Source organism: Taeniopygia guttata, chromosome 9 (genome assembly GCF_048771995.1).
Source record: "Taeniopygia guttata chromosome 9, bTaeGut7.mat, whole genome shotgun sequence".
Taxonomy (NCBI): domain Eukaryota; kingdom Metazoa; phylum Chordata; class Aves; order Passeriformes; family Estrildidae; genus Taeniopygia; species Taeniopygia guttata.
Window position 1 is genome coordinate 6,489,162 of NC_133034.1, and position 15,663 is coordinate 6,504,824.

General features: G+C 51.6%; 1 protein-coding gene across 2 annotated transcripts in view; it reads right to left on the bottom strand.

Annotated features, from left to right (window-relative positions):
• Nucleotides 1–607: 607 nt before the first annotated feature.
• Nucleotides 608–15,663, bottom strand: part of VPS8 (VPS8 subunit of CORVET complex) — a 66,691-nt gene continuing 51,635 nt past the window's right edge. For both annotated transcript variants that reach the window (XM_030280403.4, XM_030280404.4), the window contains exons 41-45: nucleotides 13,314–13,394; nucleotides 11,819–11,988; nucleotides 11,059–11,227; nucleotides 1,953–2,033; nucleotides 608–1,331 (exon numbers count right to left, since the gene is read on the bottom strand). In XM_030280403.4, coding sequence (XP_030136263.4) covers nucleotides 1,176–1,331; nucleotides 1,953–2,033; nucleotides 11,059–11,227; nucleotides 11,819–11,988; nucleotides 13,314–13,394 — 657 coding nt within the window. In that variant the 3' untranslated portion in view covers nucleotides 608–1,175. The remainder of the gene's footprint in view (nucleotides 1,332–1,952; nucleotides 2,034–11,058; nucleotides 11,228–11,818; nucleotides 11,989–13,313; nucleotides 13,395–15,663) is intronic.

The window sequence follows — 15,663 nt, forward strand, 5'->3', positions numbered from 1 at the left end:
ACACCAGGCCCTGGTAAGTGCTGGGGATGGTTGGCAGCTTCATAGCCCAGCTCTGACTCACCTGGAGAGAGCTGCTCCAGCTGGTATGTGGCCAAATTCAGCTCCCTGTCTTACCTGTGCCCAGGTGTGGCTGCAGGCTGGACACATCCCATGGTAGCTCTGCTCCTGGGCAGGAGGAGAGCACACAAGGCCACTCAGGCCCTAGGACACTGGCACTGCTCCTGCCCAGGTGAACAATGCATGATACCTGGTGCTTCCATGTTCCCTTGGAGGCAGCTGTGCTGCTCCATATTCCTGCCATTCCATATGAGCTCTGCACAGATCAGCCATGAAAGTTCTGAGTGCAGGGAGAGCAACATCCACCTGGTGCTGTGCTCTGGGAGCAGCTGGGATGCAAAGGGCACCCCAAAACACCCAAGTGACAGTGCTAAAGTGAGCAGAGGGAAGAGGAGTGGGTCTGACAGCACCTTTTTTACACACACATTCCTTCTACCCTCAACACAGGTATGAGGTGAGAGGGGAGGTTTGAGCTTCTCCCACAGGCACAAGATGTATCTTTCTCTTACCAGCAGCCCACTCACAGAAGTGCAGAAGTCACACAGGGAAGTTCAGCCAAGGGCCTCTTTAATGGGTTGGTAGAACACAGCGTGTGCAGGTCAGTTTGCTCACACAGGTGTCATTTCCTGCATTCTTCAACCTTCTCCAGATTTGCCCATTCTGTGCCCTCAGACCCCAGGGCTGCTGCTGTGAGACAGCAGGGCCAGGCCTTGCCAGAACAGCTGCTTTTAGCAGAACACAGAACTCAGGTGTGACCCCCAGCCACAGAACCAGCACAGCACAGGGACACGGGGCCTCTGGGCACAGGACAGGCTCCTCCAGCAGGGCAGAGCTGATTTGGTTACTTGGAAAAGTTCCCGCTGCTGCCACGAGCCCCTGGATCAGCACAGCAGCCCTCCCCGTGCCCCACCATGCTGGGGTTTGTCCCCAGGTTCCACTTCCAGCCCAGCTGCCCCACGACTGCCAAAGCACAGCTGGGGCATCACCCGGCCATGACCCACCAGTGCCCAGTGAGGGTCAGCACAGCAGATTCTGGGAAAGGTGGTGTGGGGAAAATCCCATGCTGTGGTGGGAGGGCTCCCCAGCACCACGTCCTGGGAGCAGCCAGGGCAGGAGCGCTACTCTTCAGCCAGCGGAGGGGGCGTCAGGTGCAGCTGGAAGTTCTCGTTCTGGAAGACGCTGCTGGTGGCCGGCTCCCCGTGGGAAACACTGAGCAGCCCGTGCTTGTCACCGCCAGCGTGGCCCCCGCGCGCCAGCTCCGTCAGCAGAGCCAGCTGCAAGGAAAACCCCCTGGTCACCCTGGGAACACTCCTGCAGGTACACAGAGCCCAGGGCGTCACTGTGTCCCTGCTGCTGCAAGAGAAACCTTAACCCAGCTTGGCATGGATGGCATGGAGGAACCCTACAGAGCCCCGTGCAGGTCACCAGTCCTCAACTGAACAACTCTCCAGGGGTCTGCAGGTTGCTTTGAAGTCATATAATTTAAAAACAAACCCAGAAAGAACTGAAAGTGCCAACAACCACAGCCAAAACAGGCAGGAGGCACAAGGAAAATGCCAGGGACAGAGGGAGCTGCGCTCTCCTTGGGACAGCACAGGCATAGGAAGAGGGAGTGTCTACAGTGTCTAGAGGGGAGCTTAGTTACAAATCCACAAAGGATCACCCCATGGACACTTCTCAGGCCCAGCCAGAAAGCCAGAGGCATTCCCAAGGTTTCCCTGCCAGTGGCTTCCCCAGCATGGCTGCCTTGCAGTGTACCACAGCCAAGTGCCAGCACTAGACCAAACCCCAGAGAAAAGCCAGAGCCCTCGCTTGCCAGTGCCAGTGTCTGGCTTGGCCACATGAAAAATGCCCATCAGCAGTTTGAAAGCAGAAGGAAAACGGGGGGTACGTACTCGGGAGGTGCCTCGGTTGAGTCGGCAGAGCTGGTCAAAAGCTTGGATTTGCTGAGGATCCAACACAGACTCTGAACTCATCTGAGAAAGAGTAAAAAAGTTACAGAAACCACGCAGAGCAGGCTGTCAAGTTCCTACACACAGAAATTAATTCCTGGGCTGGGAGCAGACAGTCCACAACCTGTTTGGGAGGTCTTTTTAGCCATCTTTCCTTTAGCATAAAGCCACTACGTGCACCCTAGGTTTGTGGGGGGAAAAAAATAGTCCTGTTCTTGCCCAAAGGACAGTTACACCCCTGCATCCACAGTGAGTTATTGCTGGGCTCTGTCCCTGATGGCACAGACTGACAGTACCGGGATACCTCTGAGGAAGGAAAAATGGCATGGGAGAACTCACTCCCAGCCAGCTGGGAAGAGAACTAAAGGGCCTCTGGGGCCAAGCAGCCTCTCCAAGCTCCTTCCCAGGCAGCAGCAGCAGCTTCCCCCAGCCCTTTCCCATATCCCAGCCCCATCCAGCCTGACACCGTGGCACAGGAACACTGGAAGGACACGGGCTGTGTGTGCCTGCTACCCCATGACTCTGCCAATGACTATTAACAGCTATTGGCACCCTAAAATGGCATTATGAGGTCCCATCTCTTGTTCTCTAGTGGGGTGTTCCAGACTGAAAGCTGGGAACTGCGGGGTGGAAAGGGGAGGCAAGGTGAGTCATATGGCAGTGGCAGCCACGTCCTGAGACCGTGGCCCTGCCCAGCTGTGGGGTACAAGCCCAAGTGTCCCCCAGCAGTGAGGGGCAGCTGCAGGTGAGTGCAAAGAGAGGGCCCAGGGCTGCACCAAGAGCAATAATGCAGAGAGGGTGGCACACACTCAAACTGCTGTAAATGGCACCATTTACATGTCCCAGGGAGAGATGACAAAGCATCACAGATTCTTGTAGGTTTGTTCCATTTATCACACCACTGTGTTTCTATTTTGAATGTTTCTGCTCATATTGCAAAGCAAAAGCATCATCAAGAAACCCCAAGAGGAGCCAGGAGAACAGCCTCCCTCATGAACAGCAGGCTGGCATCTGCTGTCTCTGGGGATCCATTTTTAAGGGAACATTCAAATACCTTCTCCAAAATACATTTCCCAAGGGCTACTAACCAAAAATGCTACAATCCTGCCAGTGGGTACCGACTGAAGCTGCATTGATTTTGGGCTCTTTGGCAAGGGGAGATGCACTGAGCCCCCCACGGGGCTCCTGGAGCCTGGATGGTTCTGAGACCATCCCAAAACCCACACACGTCTTGCCTTTGATCATTAGTCTGGGAAGAGAACCACGTCCCGAGTGTGGATCACTTATGCTGGAAACATTTGCCAAACTCTCTCCTTCCTCTCCAGGATATTCTCTGTAGTGTAAATAACTATTTGCCAGTCAGGGAGCCAGATGCCCCCATTCCCTGCACACCTGGCTTTGAGCCTGGGAGCCTGGGACAGGGAGGGGCAGGGACTCACAGCCAGCAGGTTGTACTAGTGCTTCCCAGAGGCACACAGGTCATCCTGACTTGGAAAACAGAAAAAGCAAGTTGGCCACAGTTGCTGTGGCCACAAGCATTCAAGGACAGGAAAATGCAATATAACTGGCCTCCCCTCTCCTGCTCCCTCCCTACCACATGTACGTAACTATCAATCAGGCTCTTCCCAGGCTGATGAGCTGAAATATTGCAGGCAATTCTTTCTGTTGTCATGGAAACAACTGCTGTCAGGCCTTTTCCTTTTTTACCGTGTCACTAAAAGCATGTTTCCCTTCAGGAGCCACGGGAGGCTCCCGGGGTCCCACAGCAGCACTCGGGTGTCAGTGGAAGGTGCTGGGCTCACCCCAGAGCACAGCCTCTGTCTCCAGGGCTGGCCACCTCTGATATGGACCCTTCAGCACCTCCAACCTGTTTCCAGCCACAGCCTTGCACCCCCTTCAGAAAGGCCTCAGACAAGACACAGAACCCCAGAGAGGCAATTCATCTCCTGAGGATCTGAGCCAGGAGGAAGGGAAAAAGCTTTTTTCATTTCCCAGCCCTCCCAGATCCCGCCACTAATGCTAATCTCTATTGCATGCTTTTCTTGCACGTATTCCACCCCTTCTGGTAGTCACCACACAGCCCTCCCAAGCTTGCAATTATCTTTAATTTAACAGCTACAAATTCCATCGCCAGCCAGTGCTTAAGCAAAGCAGATTCCAACAGTCTGAGTGAAAGCACCGTCCATAGCCACACCAAGGGACCATCCCAGAGCTGTCCCTCAGCCATTCCTTCCACACAAGATACTGCTGCACCAGTTGGAGCTTCAGAGCACCCCACCGCCCCAGGGGCTGCTCCCTTAACACAGGGAGAGGCAGCCAGAAGTCCTGGGAAAGGGTTTGGGATTCTAAAGAAAGGCAACCCACCCCACATTCCCATTTACAGAGCTGAGCCCACAGTGAAAACCCAGATAAATCATGTTAAACTAAGTAAATCTGCCTCTCTTCTGTTGGATAAGGCCCTGCTGGTTTTAGCTACTCCCAGGAACCCGGAATAACGAACCAAAGAGAGAGCAAGGCAGGCTGTGGCCCAAAGTCACTGCAATGACAGTGACATTACAGAGCTGTTCAGGAACTTCAGGGAAACCTGAGGACACCCTCTGAGAACAGCAGCGTCCTGCTGCTGCTGCTGAGCTCTGCAGAGCCCCTGCCCAGGGAGATGCCAGGAACACCACCCGGCCCACACTGCACAGGGAACAGCCTGGCAGGGCTGCCCTGCCCTGGGACAGCCCCAGAGCCTCCAGAACCTCACCCGCAGGAGCACGCAGGGCCTGGCAGCAGGTGAGCCCTGCCTGCTCCCTGCCAGAGGCACCAACAGCCCCAGCTGCCCAGGGCAGAGCAGCCTCCCAGCACAGGCAGTCTGTCACACAGCACTGGCCTTCACTCCTCAGCAGCACCAGGGGAAAGGCAGATGCCTCTTATTTCCAGCTGAACTTGAGGAGAAAACCTCCCACTCAGGGCCTGGGAGAGCACAGGTCTGTTTGTGCTCCGCCAGAGTCACTGCTGCAGCCACATGAGACTGCAGTGACAGGAGAGGAGGGCACTGTCTGTGTGAGAAAGGGAAGCACACAGGCACAGCCCCACCCATGCTCTGGCTAGCTTCTCCTGCCCACACCAGGTGCTGCTGGGATATTCCCTTGGACTTCTACGGATGCCTTCAGCCAAAGGAGCAATAACACTGCTCAGAGTTAATTAGACAAACACAACCCCCACACATCCTCACTGGACACTACAGCCCAGCAGACACAGTGTTCATTTCTCACCCACCACTCAGAGAAGCGTGGCAGCACATGGATTAAATGTGAAAGGTGGCACCCAACAGGCCTGTGCTTGGGCTGAGCTCAGCACCTGCACCTGAGAATTCGGAAGCCCCATGCAGAGAATTATTTTTCTAGAGAAAAGCCAAGAGGCTGTTGAACAGATCCCACAGGGCAAAGCACAGAAGTGTGAGGAGGTGCAGTGTTTTCTCAAGGGCAGGAGCTGGGGAGCGAAAGGGAAGGTAAATCACACAATGTCCCAAAAGCTGGAGGGACCCATGAGGATCATCAAATCCAACCCCTGGCCTGCACAGACATCCCAACAATCCCTCCCATGCCTGAATGCTTGTCTGAATGCTCCTGGAGCTCTGGCAGCCTTGGGGTTGTGCCCATTCCCTGGGGAGCCTGGTCAGTGCCCCATCACCCTCTGGGGAAGAACCTTTTCCTGATATCCAGCCTAACCCTGCCCTGACAAAGCTCCAGCCATTCCCTCAAGTCCTACATAAAAGACACACAGAAGAGGGAAGACATCCTACTTGGTTGTAAGGGTTAGTGACCTCTCCTGCCAGAGGCTAATAGGTAATGTGACCCCAAACCTTACAGAAAACCCATGGGAACACCTCTGTTTCCTGTCCCCTTCATCCTCCTGACCCCTGGGAGCAGCCTGGCACTGCTGTGTATCCAGAAGGTTCAGCACATGCCCAGCCCAGCTCTGGCCCCAGGAGCTCAGCTGCAGCTGCCCAAGTCACACACAGACCACACAACATTGTTCTCCTTGTGCCACAGGCTGTGAGAGGGTTGTGGGAACTGCAGCTTGCCACTGATGGGATTTACCAGACACTGATGCTCCCCTGCTTTCCTGAAAGGCACCATCCAGAACAGCTCCTGCACCCTGGGCTACAGCCAGCACCACTGGCACAGTCCCTCTCCTACCCCTTCCCCATCAAGGGACTACAAACAGCCAAAGCCTTGGCTTGCCTTTATGTCACTCCCCTCTTTCAGAGGAACATCAGTCAGGAGTCAGAGGCACCCTTAGCCTATTTCTCAGCTTGGAATCACAGAGGGGAACAGCCATCCCCCTTGAAGCAGCAGCAGGAGTCAGCCCAGCTTGAGGAACAGCTCCCCTGGGACATGTCCCTGCTCTGTGAGGCACAGTGACCTCCTGCCCTCCCTGGTGCTGTGCTGGATCCTGATGGACACACCCTGGGCTGTGGGGCACCAGCTCAGCTCACAGAACCACTGCCAACAGAGACTGCTGCAGTTTATGGAATATCCACAGGTTGCTGCAGCCCAGCAGCTGCCACTGCATTTCAATGAGCCTGTTCTACACATCCTCCCAGACTGGAATGCTTTATTAAATGGGAGGAAATTTTCATCAGACTGTAGGAATAGTTTCTTAGAAATTGAGATGTAAAGTCAAGCCGAGATTCCCCACTTTTGCTCTTAACCAGGCATGACCCTTCCCCAGGTAATCCTGGTCTCACTGCTCCTGGCTCCAGGCAGTTTGGGATCAGCTGTTCCTGCCCCTTGTCAGTGTCTCACAGACCCCACAGTGCCAGACTTTGGACTGTAGGCAGTGCAAGGAGCTTTCTGCCAGGCTGCAGACTGCTCTAAAGCAAGGCCAGGGGACAGAATTACAATTCACTCTAATCTTTCTCAAAAAAAAAACCCCACAAAACAAAAAAACTCACCCAACTCCTCTAGCATGAGAAGCTCAAGAAAACAGTCAATTTTGATTTAAAAGCTGTTACAGGATAATTCTGGTTTTCAAATCAGTCTTTTTCAATTTGTATTGTTTGCAGTTTTAGCTTTGGTGCCAGTCCTCCCCTACCCACTCATGGAGACACCTGCACTCAGTATTCTTCTTACTAGATCACTTTTGTTTCCATTACAAGCAATCAGAGATGTTCTGTATCTCCAGTTCCTTCCTCACGCGGATTTCCTGTGCACTGCTGAAGTGAAGGAATCCACCTCCAAAGCCCAGGAGGATATTTGGACTGGGTATTTGCTCAGTTAATTTGTACATGGGAACATTCACCATAGAGGAGAGGATGTAACTGTGTAAAACACTGGTTACCTCTATAGTGTTACTGGGGGAATCACATCTATATTTCCAAAGCTACAAACCCCTTGGAAGTTTTTTGTATTGCTGAAGACAAGTTAATAACTGATGGTCACTGTTGCCCTGAAAACAGTAACACCGGCTCTGTCTCCTGATGGATGGAGGTCATGTAACATCTCTCAAGCTCTAAAGTAAGTTTTGGTGAAAAAAACCATCCTAAACCTTCACTACTGCCCAAGAGAAAGCACATGGTGCAGAGGGACCTCTCAGGTCACACGGGGGATGTGGTACCAGCCCTCCCACGTGGGAATCCTTCTGAGGCTCCGGAAGGCTGTCATAGGGAGAGACATGGGAAAACTGCAGGACAGAGCCCAAAGGCAGAGCCTGACAAACTGGATTAACTATAGATCAAGTCCATTGTCCATCCTGGCGTGACTTGACAGGATTAAACTCCTGAATAAAACATATCTGCCATCTGGACAGCTCCAACAGCAGCATGCTCGGAACTCCTCGGACACGGAATAACCAGAGCATGGCAGCTCAGGGGTTTGTGGCAGGGCTTATGGCCCAGGAGCCAAGACTCTTCCTCTCCCTGAGCCCTACTGTATAAGCTGGCAGAAGAAATGAAGAACATTTGCTCACTGAAATGAGGCAAATGAGTTTTGGGAAGCAGCGGCTGGGATACCCGGAGCCTTTCCCGCAGGTATTCGGGCAGTGGCCCAGCTGCTGAGCCCTCATCCCCCACAAACACCACAACAAACATACAGCCCTGCAAGTGCAGTAGGGACCCACCAAAAAAACCATGCTCCCATTTCTTTTAGCTCTCATTTAGGGGATGCTCCACGGCAGGGAGAGCAGGACAGATGATGGTCCAGCCCCAGAGGATTACCCTTGGGAAGCCAGTGAGGCTCAGGGGTAACACAGAAAGCACAAACTTTTGGTAGTAGAACCAGAGGAAAGAAAATCCCCTGTGCCCTTCTTTCTGCTCCCTTTGGCTGGGGCAGAGCATGCCAAGCCCTCATCCCAGCCAGGTTCCACTTAAATCCATGCTGTCACTGATCCCATGATGGGTCAGTGCTGGCTTGTGGCATCTCTCCACCTCCCCAGTTTCAGGGAATGGCCCCAGCATCACACACAGAGCACAGGGGCAGGGGATGCACTGTCTGTTGGGCTGTCGTTTCACATACACATCTCAGCCACACTGCACTATTCAAACTGACAGCCTTTGCCTGGGCAGGGCAGAATTAGTGCTGTGAAATGCACTCCAGATGCTCAGTGGCATTTCTCAGTATGACTCTACTCTTAATTCAAGGCTTCCTAAGAAAATAAACACCTCAACTGAAGATCACCATATTAGATTTTGCCAAGAGAGGAAATAAGCTTTCAGGGTCTTCAAAAGGACTACAGGGAAACATCCCCCCACAGATCTCTGTGCAGAAGGGCCTGGGAGCCCCAGTCTGACTCTCAGGAGGCCAGGGCTGGAAACACAATGCTCTTAGCAGGACCTCACTCAGGATTTCCTGCTCACAAACACCAGCTGTGGAGCCAGAGCAGCTTGTCCAGCCCAGAGCTCTGGGTCTGGCCAGGGCCAGCAGAGTCAAGAGAGGACACAGAGAAGCCCCATCTCCCCCAGGCTGCATTCCAGCATTGCCCCAGCTCAGAAACTCTGCTCTGTAACTCAGCCCCATGCCAGGTCAGAGGAACCCTTACCTCCCAGGGTTAATTAATGCTGTTGAGCAGTGACTGTTCAGCAAACAAACTTCCTGCAGGAGCTGGAGATTCCCCAGTCTATTGCCAAGTCTAAATACACTCAGCTTTTTTAAGACATGACTGCGCAACAGTTTGATCACATGCAAATACAACAGTTAAATGTTGTAATTTGGATATGTGAGGAACATCCCAGAATTGGAGAGGAGCTGGGATTCAGGGGGGAGGAGCTGGGGGCCTGGGCAGTGCTGGGGCTCCTCTGAGCCAGGCTGTGTGGAGCAGGAAGCCACGACGTCCCTGCCAAGAGCACATGACAGCAGCAGCAGGGCACCATCCTGCACTGGGATGGCCTGGGATGACACTTTCCAGCTAGCACTACATGATCCATGCTGTAAATTTTCTTCCCATCCAGTCTCTCCACACCTCTGTTTAGGCCCAAGTCCCAGCCAGCCCTTCACTTCCATCAGTTAAATAAAAAGAAGCATCTTCTCCCCCTTACCCCAATCACTGCCATGGCATGTGGAGCATTTTCCCCTTCTTTCTCTACAGAGTAAGTCAGACTGATGTCAAAGGGGAGCCACTGGGGCTCCCTGACTGCCCAAGAGAAAGCCAGAGATAACCCAATTATGAAGCACTGGAATCAAGTGTCAGGCACTTGAATGCTGAATGCAGTTTTAGCAATTAATTCTGCTTTTAGTTTTTAAACTACACCCCAGCCTGTCATCCCCATTTATGCCCACTCCTTTGGGGCAGGAGTGCAGAGGGTGAGGTGTGGGGCTGCTGAACTTTCCCCGCCTTAGATGCAGTGCCCACATCCCACTGTGGCAGGACAGGAACACACACACTGCTCAGCCTGGCTGGCCCACACTCGATTTCCAAGCTCCTGGGAAAGCTTTGCTGCTGTCACCAAATCAAAGACTAACACAGCCTGACTGCAGAGACTGCATGGTGCTCCACACAGGCTGCAAAATTCCCTCTCCCCACATCTCCTCCAAGCAGGGAGCCTCTCCTGTGAGTGCAGCAGCTGACAGCAGCTGACTAAGGCCCTTAGCCAGCTTTTGATCAGGAGGAGTTTGGCAGGAATTGAAATAATCTGCTCCAACAAAACCAAAGTACTACTATAAAAACATACTCCAAGACTGAATTATTTTGGTTCCAGGAGTGAGAATGCTGCTCCATGCACATCCATAAAGTGACATGCACAAAGTACCCCGAGGCACTTGGGAACAAACCCTCACCCAGGGGCCACTGGAACATGGAGCAGCAGAGCTGAGCTGCCCATATGCAACATCCCTTAAGAGAGCCCAACAAACCACCTGCCATGGGGGCTTACCATCCCCAGCACCAGCCCAGGAAAAAGACAGCTCCGTGCATATTTGAGGCTGTACTTCAGTTTGAATTAGGGATGATGAAATTTTCAGTGCACAAATACTGACAATAAATACAAATTAATTCTCTGTTCTCTCACCCAAATCCAGCTGCATCAATCTTGGTTACACTCAAGCTTCTTAAAATATTGTGCAAGCACTTAGTGAGTCAGAGTCTTTTATCCAGAGACAGATTATGTGCTAGGAAGGTGGAACACAAACTCCACAATCCAGCCACAAGGAATGTGCCAGCTTTCAATCTAAATTTTATATAAAACACACCTTAAAAAAAAATGGACAGGAATTGTCCACACAAGCAGCTGCAAGCATCCAGCTCCCCCTCACAGGCGCTCATGCAGCCCTTTCAGCCACCTCTGTCTCTTTCATTTCCCATTTCTTCCTGGGTCCAGGAAATAGCACTTGCTTTGCTACCAGTGCTAATGAATGCACTCTGCAAACACATTCATCCTAGACCTTCTGGATGAACAAATTTCTTTGACTTCCAGAGTTGTACTCCCATCAAAATAAACTGGCATTCAGAAAAGTGACCGATTAGCTGCTGAGAGTGTTTGACAGGTTCTGATCAGTCTTGTCTGGAAGCAGAGAGAACAAAGTGATGATGAAAGTTACCCGACAAGAAACCACCTCACAAAACTTACCTGTGCCAGGGATGCTGCAGTCCCTTTTTTCAGCTCTGAGAAGTTCTCACTCAGCTTCCCTCCCTTGTTGCTCGAGTTGCATTTGTAGCACATCCACCTCATGAGGCCCTTGGTGACCACCCCACACTCCTTACTCAGCAGGCACAGCGAGTGGTACAAGTGTCCACAGCTGGGAAGAGAGGAAGGCAGTGCTGGGAAGCAGGGCAGCACCTCTGGGCTCTGCACGTGAGGGCAAGGGGCTGCCCAGGGGGCAAGGCTGCATCTGGGAAGCAGCAGATCAGCAGCGTATCCTCACCCTCCTGCTGATTTCCAGACTCACAGAATCAACACTGGATGCCCATTTGCTGATACAGCTACAGACTGTAACACCAAGGTAACAATGATTTCACCTTATTTTACAGACACCTGGGCACAGACAGGACGTGGGAGATGCCAGGGCTGTGGCAGGTCCAAGATGTACAAATAAACAAATGAGGCCAGGGTGTTGCAGAGCCCAAAGCACACTGCTGGGAGAGGGGACAGAAAACTGACAGCCAGCTCCTGGGACTGGGACACCATTCCTCCCAGGCAGGCAGAGCTGGCTGCATGCAAAGCAGCCTCTGATGGGTGTGATGAGCCAGCCCTCTCACAGTGCAAGGCAGCACGGAGATGTGCTCACAGGAATACAGATCATTACTCAGGCAAGCCAACCAGTAGAATTTGTTTCCCCTTTTAAAACTATTAACACAATCACAGCTGCAACCCCACTCCTTAACTTTACCTGAAAACAATGATTTCATCAGCAGTTTCTTGCCTCCTTTTGTACTGCTGGAGACAGATGCAGCAGTAATCCTGCTTTGGAGTAAGGCCTCTGGTGACAGAGGCTCTCAGGTTACACAGGGACCAGTGCAGATCATGGTTTAAAAGGCTCGTGGTTGTCTCTAGAAGGGTCTGTGTGGAAGACAACACACAGAATAGGTCACCTCCAGAATGCAGGAGCTCCCTACCAGCCAGTTCTTCAGAACAAGCCACTTAGCAGCTCACTAAGAGCAGAAACAACCCAATAAAATCACTTCTCCTATGCTTTCTATCCCCTGACCTCAAAACACTTATCCTTTCATCACACATTAATGGAGCAATTCCTCTGCACTCTCAAATAGACAAGTTCTGTATTGACTTTTGCCCAAGAGCATTAACAGAGGCATGGCAGGTTCATTTTGTCATCTTCCACATCAAATGTCCTTTTTTTTTCCCCTTCTACCTGGCAAGCTACTGGTTATAGCCCCATTTTAGGAGAAATGTACTAATAAAAATCAAAGCTCAAATGCACTATGGCAATTAAAGTCTTTTTAAAAAACCCTGAATTGCTCATCTGCTTGTCCTTCCCAATGGATGCTCATTTTCATGGAGCCCAAAGAACCACTCTGAGTTTCCAGCACCAAGTTTGTCTCAGGCATAGGGGCTCTGCTCCCTGATTCACATCTGTGCTCCACAGCAGCAGCTGCCAAAGCTGCACCACAGGATCCCACCTGGGCACAGCCTGTCCCAGAGCTGCCAGGCAGGGACAGGGGCAGGAGCTGCCCAGACCTTCTGCAAGAACACAAACACAGAAAAAGGCTCCTGGTGCTCAGCCTCCACAGCAAAGCTTTTTCCCACTGTGCTTCTGCTTTGCCTGCTGCTGTCTGGGGGCCTGCCCTGAACAGCAGCTGGGATGGCTCTGCCACATGAGGGATGAGAGGGGCTCGGAGGAACACTGTGCATCCTGTTTAGGGGAAAAGGAGTTTCAGAAAACTGCTCAAGTGTGGAGACTGCCTGGGATGTGAGACTGGGCTGAGAAAAGCAGGACTGAGATTAAGAGGAGATCTCACCAGGACACAAAGGAAGTGCAGCATTATCACTTGGAAGTGTAAAAACAGCCTAATTTAAAAACCTGTTATTTAAAACTGCACAGAAAGATAAAACGTATCAGCTTTGTGCCTTTGAATCCCTAACTGCAGGATGAGCTGGAGAAAAAGCAGATGTTTATCCTTCTGGTACATTTAACACAGAACTGAGCTGCTGAGGTGTTCACCATGTACCTGTCAGTCCCTTCACTCACAATCTGTGAGCAAACCAAACTCCCTCCCCATCCCCAATCACACTGAAATCGTTCACATGCCCACTGACTTTGCCCTGCAGACAGAAATGACAAATAAGAGAGAGAAAGAGCAGTAGGCCAGGCAGCTAAAATGATGCTGCATGCAGTGGTGGACAGAACAGAAACACAGGCAACTTACTTGTTCATAGTTAAAAGTGTCCAGCATTCCCAGGACAAGCCCTTGAATTTCTCCAAGTTTCCCTTTTCCATAAACTGGATCCTGTATGAAGAAATGCAAAGCTGCAGTTGAATCACAGGATATGACCATTCTGATTCTTTTTAGGTCTTTTCTTTTACTCTGGATTGGAACTGCAAGTGGAAGCTACAACTGCAGAGTTAAATATGCTGCACTTACACAGGGACAGCAGACTAATCCCACACACTGATGGGAAAAATCAGTAATTAGCAAAACTCAGTAGCTAACAACATGACTATAAATTAGTGTGCCTAGGTCAAAACTGGAAACTCCACTCAGGAGCTGCGGGAGCTGACTGGAGAGTACATTTGAGGAATATTGAAGGGAACAGCATGGCCAGCCAGCTCTCTTCCCCCACTGCCCCATGCTCTTGTTCAGCCTGGAGTGCCTCATCCCCAGACTCACCCCAGACCCCTCTGCATGTGCAGGCTGGAAGAGCACACCGCAGTCCCTGCTGAGCCCACAGCCCAGCTGGCAGAGGAACAGGGCCCTGGGGCTCTCCTGGTGCTGCAGAGGTGATTTCCACAAGCCCTGAACAGCTTTATTGCTATGTCCCAGAAGCACAAGCACAGGGCTGTGGTACAGGTCATCATTCTGGGCATCTCCCCCTTTCTCCCGCCTGCTCCAGCCCTAACAGCCCTGCACACCCACCCTGGCACCCCCTGAAGCATCACTCTGTGCAGGAAGCTGAGAAAGCTGCCTGGTAGAAGGGGCAGGCCATTGGCAAAAACAGATCAGCAAGATGTGAAAATGAAACTAACCCAGAGCACAGAAAAATGGTGGGGACACAATGGAAACAGGAACAGAAGTGGGATAAACAAGCTCTGGATAAGAAGAATGAGAGAAGAAGTAGGAGCAAGGTTGATTCCATGCTGGGACTGGGCAAGAAGAATTGAGAGTGACAAAGACAACTAAAGCAGCGTGGAAGCTACACTACAAGACCCTGAGGGGTGCAAGACAGAACAGCAAATAAGTCAAGGAACTCCTGAACAACAACCCTCACGGGCAGTGTGACAGGCAAAACCACCAATATTCAAACCTAAATAAAAGCAGCCCTCAGTAACAACACTGAGTCAAAACCAGGTGTGGATTTGGAGCATGTGGAGGAAGCATGAAGAGCTGGATGTGCTGCACAGGCTCTTTTTCTGTTGGGTGAACAGCACAGCACAGGAAGTGCATTGCACTGCAGGGATTATGGAGGCAAAAGGACTTCCAGAGAGCAGGAATGTGATCCAGAGCACAGAGCAGGTAGGCAGGCAGCCAGCAGCTCCTCTTCTAAAGCCCTCAAGTACATTGCCAACAGGTGTCTCACAAACTGTCCAAATCCCACAATTTCCATACAGCACCTCAAACTTCCTAAGCTACAAGTGGAGCTTTTCAAAGCCACTGGTTTCCTGTCTGGACACAGAGCAGAAGAGATGTGAAGAAGAGGGAAGAATAAAGACCCATCTGCAGCTTTGCAGAGGGAGAACACAAGTCTGAGGGCTTTCTGTTGCTGTCTTTTCCTCAAGTCATGCTTGATGATCTTTAAAAATAACGGCAACTGGGAAGAAAATGGACTTACTTCCTCCCAGAGGAGGCCCATGGTCTGGCCAAGCCTCACCCTGAGCCTGGCAGCCCCATGGCCATTCCCTGCTGGAGCCATTGGATGGGATGGGCTGGAGCTGCCTGCCTCCAGCATCACTCCCACAGCTCCCAGGTCACTTCTCCAGACAGTTACAAAGCTTCTAAATTGCAGCTTCAGACCCCACAGATCTTCCAGCCACAAAAGCCTTGTGGGATCCATTAGTTTTATGGAGGAATATCTTTCATTAATTCCCCCTTATAAAATTGGTCTTGGGTTGGAATTCTGGCATACTCCAGACATGGATGTGCCATCCCATGCAGTGGAACAGATCCCAGCAGCCTGCATGGCATCAACACAAGGAGCCAGAGCCAAACTGGCTGCCCTGGGCTGCCACCAACAAACAGATGGGAAGAGCTGGCAGGGATCCACAGACAGCCCAGAGGTGCTCGTACAGCCCTTTCAGCCACCTCTCTCTCTTCCATTTCTTCCTGGGTCCAGGAGATAGCACTTGCTTTGCTACCAGTGCTAATTAATGCACTCTGCAAACACATTCACTTCAGCTTCTCCCCTCTGCAAGGGGCCAGAGAACCACTCCACACACAGCTAATCCCAGTGCTGATCTCCCAAACTAGGAAGAAAAAACAGCCAAAGCCCTAAGCAGGAGTGGAAAAAATATAAGGAGAAGTTTTCTGAATCCTTCTGCTTCCACTCTGGAGCAGTTTTTAG